Source organism: Pempheris klunzingeri, chromosome 17 (assembly GCF_042242105.1).
Source record: "Pempheris klunzingeri isolate RE-2024b chromosome 17, fPemKlu1.hap1, whole genome shotgun sequence".
Taxonomy (NCBI): domain Eukaryota; kingdom Metazoa; phylum Chordata; class Actinopteri; order Acropomatiformes; family Pempheridae; genus Pempheris; species Pempheris klunzingeri.
This window is the reverse complement of record NC_092028.1, coordinates 11,301,679-11,323,910: the sequence shown is the minus strand read 5'-3', so window position 1 is coordinate 11,323,910 and position 22,232 is coordinate 11,301,679. Positions and strand designations below refer to the sequence as shown.

Genomic DNA, 22,232 nt, shown 5'->3' with positions numbered 1-22,232 from the left:
GTGTGTGTCCGCTGAGACTCGGCACACATTATACACTTGGAGACATCCAGCGTTGCTTCACCTCTACAGCTTGTTATGGTCATTTGCATACCCAAAGCAGGGCATTATCCCTCTGTGGGAAATGGCGCGGGGAATAAAAACTGTAGCGCTGCTTGAAGGCCACAACAGTCATGAGTCTTACTAGCTCTGATATGATGCTTTGGACCAGTGACATCTGCCTGCAGACGCACCATAGTGCTGAGTGATGGTGGCCCACAATTAGATTACAGTTTAACAATAAATACATGTAATTGCATTTGATGGAATAAAGACGTGGAGCACAAAGCACCATTCATCCCAACAAACTCATTGGTGCCAAGAAATTAAAGATTGTTGTTATTGTATGGACTTCTTCTCAGTCTTCAGCGAGTTGTCGCACGTCGGGCTCGTAGGAGTCGCTTTTCTTTTTCCTGTCACCACACATCCATAATGATCGGCCTGTTGTAGTCTGTCTTGGGTCTGTGAGAAGCATCGCCCAAACTGCTGTCGCCGGAATTAATTAGAATAGTTCAATTAGAATGAATTGACGGGCCTTGAGAGATCGCTATCTAAGTTTTGATGTTCAGGCTCATTTCTTCCCCCTTTGGAAAAAGTAATCTACTGATTAGTGAGAGAAAGTAAACCACTACTCACACTACTTCCTTGCTCCCTCTTACCCACTCCTTGAAATTGGTGGAGGGGGGCTGGTGCCTTAAAAGTGGCCCCCAGCACCACCACCACTACCACCGTCCCTGCTATATAAAAAAAAAAAAAAAACACTGCTTGTTTTGATCACTCGGTCTTGAAGGGAGAGGGGACCTTGAAACGGCTCAACCTCCTTGCTCCATAATTGGTTTTATAGTGCTGGCGAGCGGCCAGAGTGTGTTTTTTTTTTTTTTTTCTAAAACACTGGGGGGGTGGGTGATTGACAGGCCGTGTAGCCAATCAGGGTTTAGCTGTGTGAAACGCGCTGGGCCGGGCCGGGATTGGGTGGGAGCGAGGGAGAGGGGCGGGGCCTCCAAAACAATGCTGTGTTTCATTGCTGAGGAGTTTACGGACGCGTCAGGGGCTGTCTCTCCCCCCTCAGTTAGCCCCCAGTTTACCTTCGGACGAGCCTGTAATGGACTACTCCACTTCTACCAGCAACCCGGACGGATTTTGAGAAACCTTTGCATTTTTAGCTCCTTCCCCCCCCACACACACTACATTTCCCACATTCAAGTAAGCAGTCGGCATGTTGTTTTTTTTCCCCTCATGTTTAGTTTTTCTTCTTCCAGCTAAAGTGAACGCACAGTTGTCGGTGTTTTAAAGCGCAATTTGGGTTAAAATGTGAGTGAAAAGGGCGCGGAGGCTCGTGAGTGCGACATTTTGGATTTTTTTAAATGCTGTCGTCGGTGTGAAAAAGCCACTTTGGAGACGTTTCCGCCGAGAAAGTTTTGCGTGTCGGTAATGCAACCGTGAAAAGTTTGAAACGTGGCTGAGCCGCCGTGCTCCTCCGCCGCCGTGCCGCATGGACCACAGCGGGGAAGGAGACGGTCTAACTTACCGTCCCGGTGTGTTTCAGGGGGCTCGGACGCGCAACATTTGTGTCTGCTGGATTTCTTTTTTTCTCTGAAGGGGGGAAAAAAGGGTTTATTGTGATTTCTGAACGAGCCATTCTTCAGATCCCGCCCGCTTGGATATCACGAGTCATCGCTGTGATGTGTTTGCTTGCAGCTTTTGAAGGTTAACTCGACTTTCGCCATGTTTAAAAAAAAAAACAAAAAAAACAAAACAACTTAAATTCGCATAAATTGCAGCGTTTAGCTTGTGCTCATTTTCTGGCAATATGTGAAACAATTATTAGACTCCACAAGACGCCGATTTTAATCTCCCTGTTGCCTGCGGATAAAGTCGTAGTTGTTTGTTGTTGTTCTCCTCAAAGTAAACTTTTATTCCATTTTTAGTTTTTTTTTTTAATATCTCTCACACGAGCGTCTGCGATGACTGTTTTATTATTTGATCTCCAAAATGATTAAAATCGACCCTTTTTTTTTTAGCAGATTCAAGGCGCAATGCTCGGGTCGATGCTGATTAAACTGAATATCCGTCAATTTTATGATGTGAAACACAGCATTTTATCTTAATATTAGTTGAAACTCGGTGTCCAGATGGGAATCCGACGATAAGGGGAATAATAAATTAGGTTTAAGGGGTTTTTAACAGTGTTTACGGGCTGGGTTTGATTTCTTCCCCTAGCCAGCACCCATGTCCAATTGCGAAGTAGCCCGGACTAAATTCGCATCTGTGAGCAACAAAACACCGCTAACCCCGCTGATTAATGATGCAGGCTTTTGCAACCTTATTTATTTTTAACCCGTTTGAAATTTATATTTGATGCGCCTCCAGTATTTATGGTGTATTGGCTTACAGGGCGACTCGGCCCACAGCCTACGGTGCAGGGAAACAGCTGGGTAATCGGAAAAGGAGGAATGGGTTATTAAAATTGGACGGTGTGCCTTTCCATCTCGGGATCTCGGGGTGTTTCCACGGCCGGGACGGAGCCGCTGGCCGCCCCATCTCCTGGTTGTGTTTCCCCGGGAAGCGGAGCCACGGAGCGGCTGCCTGCTCGGTGTGCAGCGGGGGTGGAAGTGCTGCTGGTCCGCTCAAGCAATTTTTCATAATATTGTGGGTATAAGTTAAAGCTGCATTAAGAGCTGCGGTTAGGATGCACCAGGAGCAACTCCTATGGTCTTTCTGTCGACCTGCTAATATTCAGCGTTTAGTTTTTGAAGTGGTTTTCCAAACTGCGTCATTGCACGTATGGACCGCCTGTTCGCTGGAAAGAGGAAAAAATCCGAAAACTATCACTTCCCAACAGTTTGCTCAGCCTGACCGTAGATTGTATATCAAGCCGTCTTTTTCTTGTATTTTATAGGTCAGCAGGATGGCTGAAAAGGAGCCCGAATCGCCTGGAAAACTAAAGACATTATTATAGCCAGAATTGGCTTTTTCGGAATAGGGGGCCTATCCGAGCGGACAATTTCTTTTCACAACTTTCCCCTCTGTGGATAATGGATGGCAGAGATTTTGGACCTCCTCGATCCGTCCACGTACCACCTCCGCTGTTGGCTGGGCTCGCAATGGAGTCTCACCGACTCGGAGCAGCAGCTGCAGCCGGGAGGATCCCCCCCTCGCCCGGTCACTTGGGCGCGAGTCATCCGCCGCCTCACCACTCCGGAAAATTCTTGCCATCGGCCATTAACCTACATCCACACCACAGTAAGTAGATGCTGCTTGCCTGCTCGATCGCTATAATATGACGGCCCCTAAAGCACACGCCTCACACGATCAAATATTAACTTGAAAACATAACGCTGCGCCAAAATGCGCGCAGTTCGTGGCAGCATGTGCGGTCATCACTTAGATGTCGGTGTTCTGTGGAAAATGAAGCTCGATGTAGTCTTCCTAAGGAGGAGTGGCTGTTATAAAAGCGGTGATAAGTTTCAGATGTGAAAGTATGGGGTCGTGTTAAAGATTCCCAGCCTTTGAAATGGGCAGCGCATTAGCGGAAAATTACTTGGCAGTTTGCAACACACACAGCGGCGGGTTTTAAGGCACAAACAGGGCTGACTGCTGAGGGTTGTGGTGTGGGTGTTGTTGCAGCAGTATTCAGGTCAGGGAGCAATGGTCTTGGATTGCATGTGGACCATTACCCCGTCATTGCTGCTGGAGCAGATGCAGTTTGTGTATGTGTGTGTGTGTTTGGGGAGGGTGGGGGTGGTAAAGTTGTGACCTTAGAGGGATGGCAGAACACCTCTTTACCCCACTGGAGTGTTTGTGCGAGTGAAGAATGGCCGTGGTTCAGTCTCCAGCATTCTGAGTAAAAGCCTCTCTCCTAAAACACTTGGCAAATGGCTGATGCTGCTCTTTCCCATTTGTACCAATTCTGTTGGACATCCCTGCTGCTGCTTCAAGTACATTCGGGAAGCTGTTTGAGGGAGACTGAGTGTGTGCGCTTGTGTGCACTTAAATGAGCACCCACTGGGTGCAATGTGGATTGTTTCGATGTGTTTGGCCATTATAGAGAAGATGCAGCATCAACCAGGTAGAGACCCTAAAGTGAACCCCAATGTGCTTGTTTACATCATGTTAGGTTTGCGTTCCTGTATTAGAAGAGCTGCACCGATAAGTCGGTCGACTAGTCAAAGGACAGACAACTAATCGGCAACTAGTTTGATGGACGAATCATTGAGTCTTTTTTCCAAGCAAAAATTTAAAAGAGATTGTTCCAGATGCTCAATTGTGAAACTGTGCTGTTTATCTTGGTTGCATTATAATAAATCTAATCAGGGTGTTGACAATTGATCTGACAAATCGAGACATTTCATATGGTCATCTTCTCACTGTTTTCTAATGTTCTACAGACCAAACGACAAGAAAATAATCAGAGGATGAATCAGAAACAAATAATTGATAGATGCAGCCCTGTGCATTCCCCAGCTGTAGTCAGTAGATCATCTACAGCCCATGTTATTCCCTGCTGAGCTGGTGATTTTCCTTTTACTCCCACTGCCTACGCAGTGATGTCTGCTCCTGCTATTAGTAATGGAAGCCTTGAAATAACCTTGTGCAAAAAAAAGATAACGTTACATGTTTGCATGCAGCTTTGTGGTCTGTCAAAGGGAAAGTCAGTGCGCTGTCAACCAGGTTCAAGCCATATGATGTGTGTGGAGGAAAGATAGGTCTGCAGTGTCTTTTTGGAAGATGGAAAGTCTGACAAATGCACTCATCGAGTTACTTACATCCCCCTGAAGTCTTGTAGCGGCAGACAGAGATACAATTACAGTTTCTCTGGTTTCTTTTCAGAGGTAAACCCTGTAGACAATAATATTCCAGTTGTGTTCCCCCGTACTTATCGCTGAGCGTGGGTTCAATGCAGTACTTGTCATTTGGAGCGCAAGGTACTAGAGGTCTAGTAAAGTGAGGCACTGCTCCCAGGGCAGGGCTCTGATGGAGCGTTAATTTGACACACTGGCAGAGCCCACACACTCAAGTCACACACACGCACATGAGAAGCTGTCAGAGATGAAATCAACTCACAGCAGGGAGTGTTAGGATGATTGATGGGTGTATCGCGGCAAAGGGATGTGCCGGGGCACAGTTTATTGCTACTAGTTGGTCTGATCTTTGCAGCTCGGGAATGACATGGAAATATTTTCAGGTGAAATGATGAGGTGTGTGGATTTACTGTAAATAATAGCTGCTAATACCGTTTTTGGGTAAAAAGTGTCTTTGTAGTAGCAGTGTATTTCAGCTGGGGTGATGCTCTTCCCTTTCCCCTCCTGCGGCTCTGAAACGAGCTGAAAACTGCTTGGTGTATGCGTGTGTGCGCGCAGATTTCCTTGTGCAACAACTTAATATGTAGCTGGGGGGGTTCCTGAAGTGGAATTGACCCAGCCACCGTTCCAGCCCAGATTGGCCATTTAAACACTCCTTTAGAACGGGACACATTTTATTCTGCCCACTCACTGACCTTCTCTCTCTCTCTGACTCTCATCTCCCCTGCGCACGCTCTCAGCCTCCGCCCACTAAAACACACACCACTGTACGATGCAGGTCATTTAGCTTTATGGCACTCCTCAATATCATATCCCCACACATTACATTAACCAAACCCAACCGAGATCTCAGTCCCATGCTTGCAATAACACAACGAAGCCCTGTTACATGATAATTACCCAGTAATTGCAAATAGTCATAATGCTCCTGTTTAATTGCATTAAACAGCATGAATCTGGCGCTCAAGGACCCAGCGTGCAATCACAGTTGCCAAGGTCGTCCCGCTACTGTTATTGTTTACATGTTTTTAATGGAATTCAAGACATTTCTTTTGCGCTGCTGTTTTTGGCTGACCTCTTCATAGCAGCGACGTGTTTATAGTTGCCAACACACCCTTATTTCCCAGGAGTATGCCTTATTTTCTTTTTTAGTTCAGTTTTAATGGATTTCCACCTGACTTAATAGAATGTCTCTTATTTTCACAACTTAAGGTGTGTGTGTGTGGCATTTAAACATTTGGTTTAGCTGCATTGCGAAGCTGCAAGTAGTTTGTTGACATTTGCGCTGCCTGTACACTCTACAGCGAAAAGGGGGCCTCTGTAAAGATACAATTTCCCTTCAGCAAATCTTAACCCAGAGTACCTGCTCAAATTCATCCACACGGGTTGTATCTAAACACGATAAGGTCTTAGTCACTGTTTAGAAAATGGCTGTAAATGGTCCCCCGTCTACTGGAGGTCTGCCGGAGCCTTCGTCACCAGATTGAGGCCATCTGTCCTCTTCCCTCCCTCTCGCACCCGACAGCAGCAGAGGTAGGACCTGCTGAAGTGTGACTGCGCCACCGAGATGATGGCAGAGAGGAAACCAGGACTTGACGATATGGCAAATATCTGATCACGATCATTTCTTTCCATATTGATCAACATCGATATTTACCATGATACATAATTTGATTTGAGTATCCTGATGATGATATAACGTTTGTCATGTTTATCTGTGCTGTGTGATAAGATCCACATAGAGTAAAAATCATCAAGTTTATTATCATTATTGGCAGAACGTTTTCAGCTGCAGGTTATTTTATTGTGAAGGGCTTAACGTGTCAAATTTATGCACGCGGTTGTGCAGGTGATGAAGGTGAAGAATTAGTTCCACTGAGCAACATTTTTGGTGCCAACCTTTCTTTTGCACCTCATTTCCCACAGATCCCTTAACAATCACAGTGTGACATGTTTTTTTCCTTGGATTTTGATGGAGTGATTACTCACTCCTAAACAAATAAAACACTGTTGCTGCAGCTGTGGGAAACATAAAGCACATCACTTCCTGTACACTGGTGGCTTTTTTCCAGGTGTTGAGAGCAGTAGAAAAGTGCATAAACTGGGTGAAGGTTGAAATACTGTGTTACACCAATTGGCCGTTTTTATAGACAATGACTTTAATGGTGTGTAATGACCTTCCAAGTTTAGGGGGACAATTTGGAACAAATGCATCAAAGAGGCAAAAATCTCATTCAGGGCGGCGTCCCTCATCTGTGAGACCTGGGGGAATAACACGACTGAACCGGCAACTTTTCTGCTCTTTTGTCTCTCTCACTCTCTCACACACACACATTCAGTGTTCACCTGGGAGTAGCAGAAGATAGGAGTGAGACGCAGGGGCAAATGTAGGTGTTGTAGTGAGTGCAGAGAAGGGAAGTCAATAGATCGAGATGAAACGACTCAAGACAAATGGAAAAGTAGAACTAAATGGGCACAACCCCGAAGATGGAAAGCATTGTTTTGTTTTCAAGGGATAAGCGCTGAGGTTGTTGTTTGTGTCTGTGTGTGAGGGGAAACGGAGTAGATGAGAGGATTGAGGTCTTGTGTATGGGAATGGGAGCATGTGATTGTGCTTAGTGCAGTTAGAGCTGGGGTTTCCCCCTGGGACTCTCTGCAGAGAGAAAGGAAGAGATTTATCCTGACCACAACACATTCATACACGGTTAGATAAATGTGGTAGCCCTTCAAATGTTCTCTCTTGCAGTCTCTTTCACACACACATTCTTGCACACACACACACACACACAAGTGTAAGTATAATTCATGAAACATGCGGGGCAGGCCAGGTTTGTCTTGGCCGATACCAATTTGTCTTCCATGCCACTTGGTTAGTGTGTCTGTTTATGTTAAAATTAATGTGGTGAGTGTGTGTTTATATATATTCAGGACAGAGACCTCTTTGTGTGTGTGTGTGTGTGAGAGAGAGAGAGATGTGGCTCGGACACATCCCCTCTCAGATTAATTGAATCCTTCAGGAGAGAAAACAGGCTCCTTAAGAGAAAGCACAAGGCACCGCTGCCCTGCTACAATAAACCTGTCAAAGACAGACAAACGACACACATACATACATGACGCACACACAGAGCTGTCCAACACAAGAGTGATAGGCTGGTGTGTGTGTGTGAGAAAACGAGCATGCTGTGGCATGTCGACATACCCAAAGCATTAGCTAAGCCGTTCACTCTGCCTGAACCCTCCCTTTAAGCCAAACAACACACAAAGGTCACACTGCGTTATGTCTGTGTATTTGGATGCCTGTTACGTGTTCTGTTACAAGGTTTATATTCCTCCCAACATACTTTGTCAAAATTAAATGTGTAGTGACACGAAAGGGATTCACAGAGCCGGTTTGACACGTGAGAAGTCAGATTTTACAGTTTTTTTATTTAAAACGGCATGATATGTGTTTCAGCCAATTGTGGTGCCAAGACAACCCGCACGTCTGACTATTTCAAATCTGACATTTATTTTTACAGCATCCCAAGATTGACTGATAAATCGTTATCCTCTAAAATTGATGAATGACACACTTGCTCTGTCCTTGCAGTGGGTTTTACTCTGCAGCAGCGTCTCAGGAACTGTCTCGATTAATCTTTCTATAACTGAGAAATGTCTGGATAACATCATCACGCATTTGTTTGTTTTTTTAAAAATTGGATCAGATAGTTTTCTGTCAGTCAGCACCTCAGTGGTTTTGAGCTTGTGTCACCTTTCAGTTTAAAATAAATGTTACAGCAAAGGTCGACTCTCCGTGAGCTGTAGGCGTAGATGTGGTTGTCGCTTGTTCTTGAATGTGTGTGCGTTTCGTTGCTCCTGTGTTACCATGCAACTGTGCGTGCCATTCTGTCGGCGTGCGTGCATGCGTGTGCGCCTGTTGCGAGCGCGTCTCCATTTGCTGGTATCGAGGAGTGTGTCAAAATAACACCTGCCGTCTTCGCAGGAGATTTGAGTGCAGCAGCATGGCACAGCAAGGCTCAGACACACACGAGGCGTGGTTCCATCCAACTGTCAGAGCAACTTTTACATGAAGAGAGTTGCAAGTAAAAGCAGACCCCAACTTTGTCTTTTCTATCGGTTGGCTGCTGTGTGGCAGAGTGCTCTTGTGCTCTTGCTCTTGGTTTCAGTGGAGACGGCTGAATTCCATTTAGCTGCGGCAGGTCTGTGCTCCTGGTATTGTTCATGCTGGATCACTGTCATGGCTTACTGGGACGCTTGAATAGAACAGCGTCATTGTTAGTGCTATTAGTAACAGCTGTGCTTTAACTGCTGTAACAAGTCACAGTGTCTGCTGTGGAAAAAGATCTGTTTTAATTTAAGTGGAGGGTTGCAGCATTCACCACATTCTAGTTTTCAAGGACACTTTTTCTGCAGTGGCTTTTCTGAATTTAGATTTGTGTTCCAGTTAATTATTTCCAACTTTCTAGTGAATTAAAGGCCAGGAGGCAGAGAAAATGTTCCCAAGACAGGTGATTTCTTCTCCGGTCCATTATGGACTAGATGCTCTATTCCTATTTACATAATGCCACACCATATTAACACATTATAACATGGCCTCTAGCTTGTTTTGACCCAAAAATTCTCTACCATTTAGTAGCACCATGTTGTTCCCAAACCTTTCTCCCACGTTCACTAAAACCTGCAGTACAGCACTGCCACTTGTCAAAACAAGAATAAACATATATATAACATTAGATAAAAACAGTAACAAAATAACTGTTTGGGAAATTCATTCATTTTTATTATTCATGCAGCTCCATTCTGATGTGTTAAGTTTTGTATTATGTATTATGTTACATGTTTTGTTTCATTTGTAAGTCGTGCGGTCTGAAGTCAGTTTTTCCATTAAGATCTCTTTAAAAAGTGTCGGAGGTGCTACCCTCCCCCAGTTCCTCATAATAGCTGCTTTACTTTCTAGTAATAGTGTTATTATTAACCAAATATCTCACTTCCCAGTATACTTTCTTCAGAAAAATTACAGAGATGAAGTACCTCAAAACTCATGGGCACATTTTATCCATTTATTTGTTGTAACACTTAAAATAACACTTTAAGTTTTCCAGAAGAATTCCTTACACGTCTGCTAGCAAGCAAGCAATTTTTTTGGGGAGATTGGCTTAGGAAGCAGTTGTGTACACATATTTTTATGCATATTTTTTTACTTGATTTTTTTCCTGTAGTCTGTTTTCTGGAAATGCGTTTCCTCTGCAAATGTACCGTAAAAGTATACACACACCAGATAATTAACCCATTGCAATGTGGTTTGCAAAACTTAACGCTGACATGTTGTAACACGAACTTGTCGGAGAGAAAAGGCATTTTTAAGTTACGCTGAGAAGTGTTCGGCCTGAGCTCACGAACTCGCCAACAAAACTGTTTCCTCAACTCACAGGAAAACCAGACATGTACATTTAGAAACCATTAACACACTCACACTTTAAACCACATGCTCACAGCCTGGACGAACACACTCGCGCACACAAACCCCCCACACGGAGACAGTTATGTGTTGCCATAAGTGTATGCAAATCCCACACACCTCTCGCCTGTGTGTGCACTTTACAATCAGGATTAATGGTTACCCGTGTCAGTGTGGCAGAGGCAGATACTTCTACTGGGTTTGTGTTTTTCTTGCAGGGAGTCAAAACCAGAGATCAATAGAGATTCCCCCCCAGCTAACCCTGCTCTGAGCACCACTGATGGATAACAGATGGGTCCTCAGAGTGTGTGTATGTGTTTGTGGCAGACATTTATGCAAGAGTTGGTTTTTTTTTGTTGCTTTGTGCTTTTGTACATTTTTGAGCGTTTGTACATTTTCCAGTATTGTTGTCTTTTGTGTTTCAGCTCATCTTAGATCGATTTGCGATCAAGCTTCATGTTCTTGAGTTTGATTTCACTGATTTTCACAATGTGGGCGGGTGTGTGTTTGTGTGTGTCAGATTTGCAGTGGCTTCTCTATCAGAATTGATCTCCAGCAGGCCATCTCCTCTCTGATATAGAGATACGTTTCTTATGAGGATCTGAAAATGGAGGCTCAGAACGTGTTGGGAGTCAGAGAGCGAGCGTGTTTCTTGGCAACTTGCTTATCCCAATATGGCAAACTAACTGTCTTGAGAAGTGGGAGCCAAAGTGTGTGTGTGTGTGTTTGTGGGGTGGGAAAGTGGGGATGGAGTTAAGAAGGGAGAGAGAGGAAGGAAGGAAAGGGCTGAGAGAGAAAAAGAGAGGGAGGTAATGAAAGAGTAATTCCAAAACATTTAAAGAAACATTTCCCTCTCAGCTACCATTTGGATGTTGTTTCTGGAACGAGGAGCACAAATGTTTTCCCTCGTTCTACCCTCCCTCTTCTTCCTCCCTTAGACTGTTCGGGAAGGGGAAAAGGGAATTTGGGATTGTGTTTTTTTTTTTTTTCTGCTCACAGGCACAGAAAGTGTGTGTGTGTGTGTGTGTGTGTGCATGTGTGTGTACACATGGATAAAGGGCCTATAGGCAGCAGTAATGCTGAGATTGATCCATACTCCAGTGGGGCATCTGTGCCTCTTGACGTGTGTGAGAGAGAGAGAGACCCTGGTGTTTGGCCTGGAGGAATGGAAACTGCTGACATCCTACCAGGACCTCAACATCGTTGGCAGGTGGTGGTCGTGAATGTGTTCTGTGTGTGTGTGTGTGTGTGTGTGTGTCCATCGAGGGAGGGGAGTATGTCTACGTTTTGTTCCTCACACACACCGGGTATCAATTAGAAAGTGGATTGTAGGTGAGAATAATTTGCTAGAACAACATTGTTGGCACGTATCCTGTCACACACTGCAGTGATTGATGGAAATTTGGCTGTGAAAATAGGTTTTTCTTAGCATTATGTGAATGATTGGTTATATTATAACTTGCACAATCAAATTACATAAAAAGTCACGAGTTGCTGGAATTCAGCCATGCTTTGTCACACACGTGACACTAGAAACAAACAGACACAAATAATTTTTTTACAAATACATACATACAGGAAACATAATGGTACAGTTTAACAGTCAATAAATGACATGAGATATTTGACATAAAAGAATGTTATTAATATAAAACACTGTTGCTGTTCTGTGACAACTAAGTATCACCAAAATGTGAACTTTTCATGAGTTAAGCTAAACATGCTCAATCTCAGTTTGACAATATTTTAATATGTAACTTTAAGATATAATGATTCAGATTTCTAATTCAAATCTGTTGACTCTATTCATGGTAGCATTATTCAACAATAGCCCTTGAGTGTGTGTGTGTGTGTGTGTGTGTGTGTGTGTGTGTGTGTGTGTGTGTGTGTGTGTGTGTGTGTGTGTGTGTGTGTGTGTGTGTGTGTGTGTGTGTGTGTGTGTGTGTGTGTGTGTGTGTGTGTGTGTGTGTGTGTGTGTGTGTGTGTGTGTGTGTGTGTGTGTGTGTACACACACACACACTCAATGTTAATAATACCTTTCTATGTAGTAGTCTTTATTGTTACTGGCGGAGGCCGCCAATCCGACACTGGATCAAATTGCCTTTTAGATGCAGTGTGATTCTTGGGAAACAATGCACGTATGCAATCCAGTGTTGTTTGTGATTCTATCTCATTGATGGCAGCCTCGCTGTTTGCTCTCCTTTATCTGTATCAGAGCTCTTTCAGTCACTGCTAATGCAAACCAAAAATTCCAGTTGCTTCAAGGTGGCCTTTATTGTGTGGCACTCAAAGGAAGCTGGCTGCTGTAATTAATCAAAAATGCATCTACAACAACAACAATATATTTTTGTCAGTGGAGCAGTTTTAATTGTTGCTGCTGCAGTGAACTGTTAAAGATGAAGAAACTACTTGCACCATGTGCTGCATGAATTCAGATTGTGATTGCTGGTGACATGATGGAAAAAGATACACTGTAAACAGGAACACTACAGGCTCCTCTGTTGTATTTCTAACAAAATAGCTGCTCTAAAAGTGTTTGCTGTTGTGATAATCTACTTGGGTTTACCACCAGTAACCACAGGTGTCATCAAAAACCAAGAAATTGTAAGGATTGTAACTTTAAACAGTACAAGAATACTCTCAATGCATAAACACATTTATTTCTTCAGTTTTTAGATTGATGGAAGTATGAAGATGACCAGGATGTGGCAGTAGTTAAGCAGGGTGACAGGTGGATAATGGTCATTTCTATGTGTGAGCGTGTCTCTGCTATAATGAATAAATGGGATTATAATATTACATAGATGGTAAGCTGTCTCTTAGTGAGGGTTGTGCTGCTCTTCAGAGCACCACACAGGCTGAGGGAGTGTGTTTTCCAGCAGAGTTAACGTACTGGGACTAGCTGAAGGTTAATCACAGGCTGTGTGTGTGTTTGTGGTTGGTTGTATGTCCAGGAAACGGCATGATCATGTGGATTCATGTGTGCAGGTTTGTGCCTGTGTTTTTCCACATGTGTTTAAGTGTGTGTGTTTTGTGTGCGTGTGCGCGTGTGTGTGTGAATCTCCTGCTGTGTCCCTGACTTATAGGGCATTGACTGCAAACCCACACAGAACTGTTTGCACATGTTGGTGGTCATACAGCGATGCAGTGCAGCCACTTCAGCTATGCACACAGAGTTCACACGTGCAGCACACACACACACACACACACACACACACACACACACACACACACACACACACACACATATGCATACATGAGACACTTGAATAAAATTGAGTCTGATAGGACTGGTGTGGAAGGATCCACCTACACAGTATTTTTCAGAGCCGAGAAAAACGGCACATGGTCGTACTCCTGTATGTGTGTTTGTGTGTGTGTACATGCCTCTGTTTTTGATTAATTGGAAAGCTGCATTTGCTATTGATTTAAAATGTGTGTGTGTGTGTGTGTGTACAGGCACTGACGGACTGCGGTTTTTTATGTACTGATTTAGATGCAGGGGAAACTCGGCAAGCACAGCATGTCTCTCAGATTCCCACAGGACTAATTCAGAAACGCACACACTCAGTCCCTTCCCCCTCACCCCTTAGACAGACAGCACCCTTTCCCCTACACACATGGTTAGTTTTATCAGGGTAATGGCTGTGCAGTGTGTTCAGTAATGGGCTGGGTGGGGGCAAACCTCAGCTAAATATGAAACCTTTCCCAGCTCTTAGGAGGTTCTGATTGGAAGAGGCCATAGGGGTTCAAAGGTTCAAAGTTACTAATGATCAGATGGCACACATGCAGGGAGTGGAGTCTAATAAAAACAAGTCTAATAAAAACAAATCAATGATGGAATCATGCTGAGATATGAAATGCTTTACAAGGATTTACTCTGTTGATGGAGCTGGTTTTAATGGTGAAGTGCGTGACGTCAACAAGCTTTGAACAGAGTGTATGTATCCACACATCACTGTGTGCAGAAGGGATTATTTGTTCAAATTAAGTAGATGGCGTGGTGGTTGAGCTATTTGCGCTGAAGCCAGGTTTCTACATGATCACGCCCAGAATGACTTGGGCCGACCACGTCTTTTTTTTTTTTTTTTTAATCATAATGAATAAGTTAGTGCCAACCAACCGTCATATGAAGGAGGGATGTTTGTTGAAAAGAATCTAAAATAGAAAAAGTTGACATCAGTGAGGCTTTACCTGCAGCGTCTCCCGCTGTACTACAAGTGCATTTCAGTAGGTTGTCACCCTTCAAGAATGAGCAACACGATGGGAATTATTCAAGATGGCTACTTTTATTGATACTATCTTCACAAAATTTTTATGATCTGGCAGGTTTCAGTACCACTCAGCTCTGTTCTTCCTCTTTGCTCGACGTACGTTAAGGTCCTTACCACTGCACAACCCCCGAAACTTCTGGACAGAGAGGAGATATCTATTTTAAAATGTATGTGAAGAGGCCTACTGCTATGAAACGGTAAAAAGGCTGACATAAAGATCGCCATGTCACTGAATCATGGAGTAATCTAGAAAGTGGTCAGTGGTCCAACTAAGTGCACACAGCTCCATTAATGATGCTTCCAATCACTGCTTGCCAGAAGAGAGGGTGCCCTCCACGGTCACCTGCTGTGACGATTGCGGTTTTTAGTCTGTAGTTACATTAACTGTCCTTTTCTTCTCGGTGCATACTGTCTGTGGTCTGTCTAGTGGGAACGGAGTACACTGTGGCTCAGTAATAATACAATTAAAACAGACTTCTTAGTACTGAACCATCAGCACCTATCGATTGTGCACCACACACAGTCAAAACACACTCAGAGGTGACAGCATGTACAATATGAATCGATCGGCTTTGTCGTTTATTAGCTTGGTTCTTGGTCACGAAGCTGACCGACGGTCTTTTTTTTTTTCTTTTTTTTTCTTTCTAGGCGATGCCTTCCCGGCAGGCTCCAGTCCCTTCCTGTCAGGTTACCCGGGCCCCTCCCCCCTGACCTCTGAACCTGCGTACAGATCGGCCAATCCCAGCGGTCTGCAGGTGGCTCAGCTCTGGGCATCACATGCACATGAAGGTAAACTACCACTTGTCTCAACACACATTTGCATTTCTCTCACTCTTCTCTTTCTGTTCCTCTCCTCCTTTTCTGTCTCATTGCATAATTCAAATGCTTAAAAACAGAAGTGACAACATATTTTCAAGACATTTCTCACAGTCTCCTCCTGTCCAAAGCCCAGGAGGCTGTTCCTTTTGTTTCTCATTGCTTACACCAGTGGGATCCTGTTCCATTTCTGTCTCTCTGTTGGTAGCTGTGCTCCTGCTTCTGTCCTATATGTGTCTCGTTTCCTCTGTCCTCGACCTGTCTCTTACTTTCGCCTGTCATATGTTGCTGTAATCTATCTTCCTCTCTTGTTCTTTTTTCGAGCTTCCTGTCCAGTATGCACTTTGTCTCCGTCTCCCTTTAGCTGTCCTGTCCCACTTTTCTACAGCATCTCTCAGCTGACCTAGCTTACGAACACAGTTTTAGGCACACGCTGGTATATATATCTGAGTGCGTTTTTGTCCTCTCCTTGGACCTCTGTCCTCTTCTTAAGGCCTGTTCAGTAAGTGATTGAATCTCTGCTCCCTACTCATTCCCTACGGTCCTCTCGTGTCATCTGCCTTATCAAATCTCGTTGGAATAGAAGGTCAGATAGGAGGAAACTTATCCAGCATTTCTGCAAGGTAAATGAAGAAGGACAAACAGATTCTGTTAAGGAAGGATTCATTCTAAAACTGATTAGATCGCCTGTGTGACACAGGTCTAGTTCAGTGCTTTCCAAACACAGCAAATCAGATTGTGTGTGATTAGCTTTTTAAGATTTTGCCTAATTCTTTCTTTAGATTCAGGGATGATTGGCTGTGCTGGGGACAGGCTTCATACAAAGTCTTGAGTTTGGAAAAGGCTTAATTTTTACTGTGATGTTAGGAGTATGCTTGAATTGGATTATACTCCTTAAGAAATGCTGGCTTTTCAACATAGTCTGGTGTTTCACGCACACCAGTGTTTCCCAATTACTGGTTCTGGGGGCCTCTGCCCTGCATGTTTTACATGTTTCCCTGCTCCAACACACCTGATTCAAATAAACAGCTCATCATCAGGCTCAGCAGAGGCCTGGTAATGATCCATTCATTTGAATTGGGTGTGTTGGAGCAGTGAAACATGTAAAACATGCAGGGCAGGGGGCCCCCAGGACCAGGACTGGGGAAGCACTGCTCCATACAGTCATTCATGTGAACCTTTTTAATATCTGAAAAGACACTCTTGTAGTCATATTTGTTTATCGTCTTCTGGTGACTCACACAAGATAATAATCACGGTCAAAACATACAATCACTGTTGATATGCACAGCTGGTAAAATAAACAGTGACAGTATACAATTATTGCTGTGGGTGAAAAGGAATTCTGTAGACTTTATTTCTCTGTAAACTTTATTTTTCGCAGTTGCGTTTATAGTAACAGTTTAGATGAGGTCATAAAGGCTTTGAGAGTCTTGGCATTTTGGGTTATGTACCTTTTTAAAAGCACTTGAATTTTACTCCTAAAAAGCTATGTGAACCCGGTGGCATGTGATTGCACCTATGATTATAGATAATAGTCTGAGCAGTAACTTCTGCTGGTTCCCTGGCAACCGATCAGTGCCAAGAATAGTCTGGCACATAACCCACCATAAAACCACCATGTTTTACACTTCAGTTTTTATGCAGATTAAACAAACAGGATATAATGGTGTCAAGTGGTGAATTTCAAATGTACTGGTAGTTGTATTTTGTTACCTACAGGCAGAAGCAGGCTAACTGGTTCACCCTTGTTTCTGTACTTTATGCTAAGCTAACAGGTGGGCATGGATAGAAAACAGATAGAAATGGAGAGCAGGAGATGGGTAGATACAGTGTGTTGATCCATCCCTTTGACACTAAATTGCATTCCCTTTGTGATGGCAAACTGAAAATGGTGCGGGAATGGCGGACTCCATCGCTAACAATTAAAACTATACTGCAGTACTGCTATATCAAGAGTTAATCACAGAATGTAAATATATTGAATGATTATCGCAGAATAGGATCAGTGAAACATTTTTCAATCTTATGAAAATCTAAAGGAAAATAAACAAGAAAAACAAATTATATTAAATAAACAAGTCCATCTCTGGCCCATCTGTTATGGTTGTCTGCCCCTGCCAAGACACCCCCTGTTTGACTTCAGATTCAGCCAAAGAAGGAGGGATAAAGGTTGGGTGGACTGACGCTTGCTTTTAAGTTCAGCCTGAATTGAGGCAGCAGTATCTAAAGCTAAAGAAGCAAAACCCTCCTGCTGACTAAAGAAACCACAAAATCAACTTGCTCGGATATGAATGGAAATCTTCACGGCCTAAGAAAGATTCTTAATACATGGTGACTGGCTTTAATAGCAGCTAATGTTACTAAAAGCTGGAGACTTTTCCGGGCAGCAGCTAAGAGGCAGACTTTGGATATTCCTGGGATGTACCAGAGCTGCATAGGAACCCCGTATCAAAGCTGTTAGAGATCAAGGTTAGCTGTTAGCTGTGGTTAAAGGAAGCTTTGCAGGAAACCTAACCCGCATGCCTTTAACTCTTGTCACATCACTTCTCTTATATTTCTGTCCTCCATGTCTTACTCTAACCGCTGACACCCCCACCACCCTCATCCTCTGTCTTCTCCATTTCTGCCTCTCAAAATGGAGAGGCGAGACAGATTTATACTTCAGCTCTGTTTCCCAGCACTTCGTGCAGGAATGGCAGCGCCGTCTTTGATATTTCTTGGAGTGGCTGGTGTGGGAACAGGGAATGTCTCACCCTCTCTGGGTGGCAATCTTTTTTTTTTTTTTTTTTTTCCCCCCTACTTTTTTTTTTCACCGCCTAACGCAGTGACACCAGCCAGCGTCAGAGTTGCAGCCAGCTCAGCCCTGACACAGAAATGTTAGGGCTGCATTACACCAGGCGAGAGGCTTTGTCTATATTAAGATCTGGTCTCTGAGAGCAGCAGCTGGCTGTCAGGCAGACTCTTGCCCAACATCAACCTCAAGGCAACCTCATGAACAAAAGCAATGGTTACAGGTGGGGCGGGGTTGACTGTAACTATTTATTATGTTTAAAAGTGGTCAAAGCTGTTGACTAGTCGCAAGTTAGAGCTGAGAGTATGAGTATTAATCCATTAGTCAATTGATAGTGACCAAAATACTTGCCATTACATTTTCTGATTTATCATTACAGAAATTTTTAAAGTAAAAAAATCACTCCAATCTTAAAAAAAACAAACATTTTTTGTAGACCTCTGCGATAGTAAACTGAATATTTGGGGGTTTTCCACAGTTGTTCAGAAAAAATGCTATGGGCATTTTTTTTTCCTAATTACTGACAGACCAAATATTTGGGGTGGACAAACCTAGAATTTCTTCTCAGTATAATTAAATGCAATTGAACAGCACCAAGAACTGCAGCCTCCAAAATTGCATAAGTTGAACCCTCACCTGTCTAATATGGTTTCAGCAAAAAGTGAACATTGTAATCGTCATGAAGGTAGGATTTATTGCAGAACTGTTGTGTCAGACTGTGCTAGTTTTAGCATAGGCTACCCAATAAACTGGCAACTGAGTGTTTTATATGTTAAAGCAACAATTTTCTGTCAACAACCCAAATCTACATGCATGTATTTGATGGGTCTATTGTTGCACTCGGAGTGATGCAACAATCTGATATCAACATCCGTCCTTTTCCTCATTCACTGTTTATGGTGATGTTAAAGTTACTCATTAACTTAAAGTGGATGTAAGCAGGGCAGCAATCAAAGATTTTTCATTATCGATTAACTTGCGTCTCATAGTGGTTTCTCAGTTAATCATTTGGTCTATTGAATGTGGAATAAAATTACCACAATGTTAAATCCAAGCTTTTGGTGTCTTATTTTGTGCAACCAACTGTCTAAAAGCCCAGGTTATTAAATCTATAATGATGCATAAATAAGAAAAGCAGCAAATCTTCACACTTGAAGGTGAAATTAGAAAATTCCTCAATTTGCAGTTCACCTTAGCAGCAGAATTTGCTTTTAAATCCTTGTGTAACACATTTCTAGGGGTTGTTCAGTATCCATAATGGTCCTCTATAAAGATTTCATGCATTTCATTGCATGACTAAGCTGGAGAAGAAATGACTGCAAAGTCTCAGTTTTTCAGTGTAATTTCTGTACTACATTGTGTGACATGTTCTGTGTTTGTTTATCTTCAGGCTACCCTCCTCTGCCAAGCAGCCTATACTCCAGCCCCTACCTGTCCCTGGGGCACCTGGATCCTCCCTCGCTCTCCCAGCACCCTCTCTACGACTCACATAAAGGTCAGTCGCTGTCACCAACAACATTCATGGAGACAGATGGCTGAATTTAGTGTACATATTCTCTCATATCCTGTGATACACAAGTGGAAGTAGGCTTTGTGTCGAGCCTTTCCATTCAGTGAGAAGACTTGTATTAGGCTGTGGAACTGGGCCAGCCAGAAATGGGCAACACTCGGCTGACATTTAAGCCTTGATTCTCATTTTCTTTTCAAGCTCTGTTGTGTAGTGACTCTGCTCTTCTTGTATATGGTTGATGCAGATGAACTGTAGCTTTGTGTTACTGTTACATTTTCTTTGCAGGCCATTATTTAAATATTTGTTGTGCTCAGCTCTGCCGTTGTGCTGCTGTTTTCCTCTGAATCTTGATCTGTTTCTACTGTTTGTGTTTATGTGTCTGTATTTTTAGACTCACATGTCTTGTGTTGTGTGTCTTTCAGAGGGCTTTTACCTGCCAGCCTCCTTGAGCCAGTTGCCTCTGCATCCCCCATCTGCTCCACCGACCACCCCATCTAGCTCCACACCGCCACAGAGGACGTCCCGGGATGGGGGCAGGGACCGGCCTTACCGGGGGGAAAGGGACAGAGAGAAAGACAGAGAGAGAGAGCGGTCGCGAGAGGAACAGAGGCCGCACAGCGTGGTGGACCTGACGCAGGACGGGAGGAGCGAGGAGGACCGCAGGGCGAGGAGCGGCGACCGGGAACGAGAGAAAGAAAGGGACCGGGACACAGAGAGAGACATTTGGTCCTTCCATCCTCACCTCCACCAGCAGAAGTCACACTCTGCAGCGGAGCCCAGATCCAGGCCATCACCTCCACAGCCCTCCTTCCCTTCAGGTGGGGGTGGAGGTACAGGCAGGTTTCATGGACCAGAAGCAGACAGAGGGGGTCGGGATGAAGAGGGGGCCTTTCGACCGCACCACAACCATAACTCTAATGCTCACTCAAATAACTCAAACTCTCACTCAGACAGACACAGGAGGAATGACTCTGTGGCCACATCCACATCCCTCCACATCTCCCACGCCCATCCTCCTGCGCTGCAGCCCTCCACCACTGGCCTGCCCCACCCTTCCACACCCAGAGAGTCTATCAGAGAGTCTATCAGAGAGCAGCGAGTCAGCGCACCGACATATGTGCCTTCTGTGGAGGTTTACGACGAGCGGGCCGGGCCCATCCAGATCGCCTCGCAGGCCCGCGACAAACACAGTGACAGACACAGAGACAGAGACAGAGAGAGGGAACGAGACCGAGAGCGCGAAAGAGACAGAGACAAAGAGCGTGAACGGGAGAGAAATAGGGAGAGGGAGAGCTACAGGTTTCACGAGAGGACCCTGATGGAGCATCCTCGACTCTCCCAGTCCAGCGATCCAAGCAATCAAAGAGAGGAAGGTTCTGTCATTTGTTCCAATGGTTCCATTGGCAAACGAAGTCAGGACACATCCTACTCCTCTAGTCAATCAAGGTTCAGCCCCGAAACCAGGGACATCTCTAAACACTCAATCCGATTGGGCATAGAGCGGGCAGGGGCGGAGCCTAAGTGGAATACCATCAGCCCATTGGCCAACTATGCCACAAGTCACATGGCTGCCCTGGCAGCCCAACACGGACACACACTCTCCTCTCCCCACAGCCAGCCTACACACACACAAATGTCCCATTCCCCTCACACGAGCAACCGGCCCAGCAACAACCCACACTCCTCCCACAGCCATTCCCCGCAAGCACACCCCTCCCAACACGGACATGGGCATGCAGGTGAGGAGGGGAGTCAGAGACGCTACCTGGACCCATCGGCGCTCTACCGACCGGGAGGGCCGTTGGTAGGAGGGTCAAGTGGTGGAGAGCGAGGGGCGGGAGCAAGTGCAGATCCCGCAGAGGTCTCAGCCATGCAAAGTCTGATTAAATACAGCGGAAACTTTGCAGCTGAGGGTCCCGGGTCCTCCAGGCACGCCGCAGACAACCGAGGGCCCTTTGGGGGTCTTGGTAGCATTGTGTCGGAAGCCGAAAGAGAGAGGGAGAGGGAGAGGGAAAGAGAGAGGGAAAGGGAAAAAGAGAGAGAAAGAGAAAGGGAGAGAGACAGGGAAAGGGTATCAGCTGGGTCCGGTGGTTCAGGGGCGTTGAGGGTGCCTCCCCAGCTCAAGAGAGAGCAGGAGCGGCCTGACAGCGCCCGCTCGTTTGGCCGGGAGGGGGAGGGGGAGGTGCGCCACCCTCCGGTTGGCATTGCGGTAGCCGTGGCCCGGCAGAGAGACAGTGGGAGCACCAGTAAACAGACCAGTGGACCTTCAGACACACAGAGAACTCTACTACAAACAGCTATTAAAGGTAACAGTGTCTTTTATGTAAGACGGTTATTAATGCCTCATCACCACTTAAGACTTGTATCCGTGTGCCTCATTCAGCCAACCCTCCAGTAAAATCTTGTTTTGTTGCATGTGGTACAACCGAAACTTAAATATGAGTAATTTCTGTTGTGATTGTGTATGAAAATAACCCATTTCTGTTGGGCATAGGCCCAGATTTGAAAAAAGTTACAAGATTCATGAGGTGACATTCCCTCA

The 22,232-nt window shown here is 44.6% G+C and overlaps 1 protein-coding gene across 1 annotated transcript in view; it reads left to right on the top strand.

The window, feature by feature from the left end:
* The first annotated feature begins 1,095 nt into the window (after positions 1 to 1,095).
* Positions 1,096 to 22,232, top strand: part of tnrc18 (trinucleotide repeat containing 18) — a 46,066-nt gene continuing 24,929 nt past the window's right edge. The window contains exons 1-5 of the mRNA XM_070848707.1: positions 1,096 to 1,239; positions 2,936 to 3,279; positions 15,219 to 15,359; positions 19,571 to 19,675; positions 20,113 to 21,996. Coding sequence (XP_070704808.1) covers positions 3,072 to 3,279; positions 15,219 to 15,359; positions 19,571 to 19,675; positions 20,113 to 21,996 — 2,338 coding nt within the window. The 5' untranslated portion in view covers positions 1,096 to 1,239; positions 2,936 to 3,071. The remainder of the gene's footprint in view (positions 1,240 to 2,935; positions 3,280 to 15,218; positions 15,360 to 19,570; positions 19,676 to 20,112; positions 21,997 to 22,232) is intronic.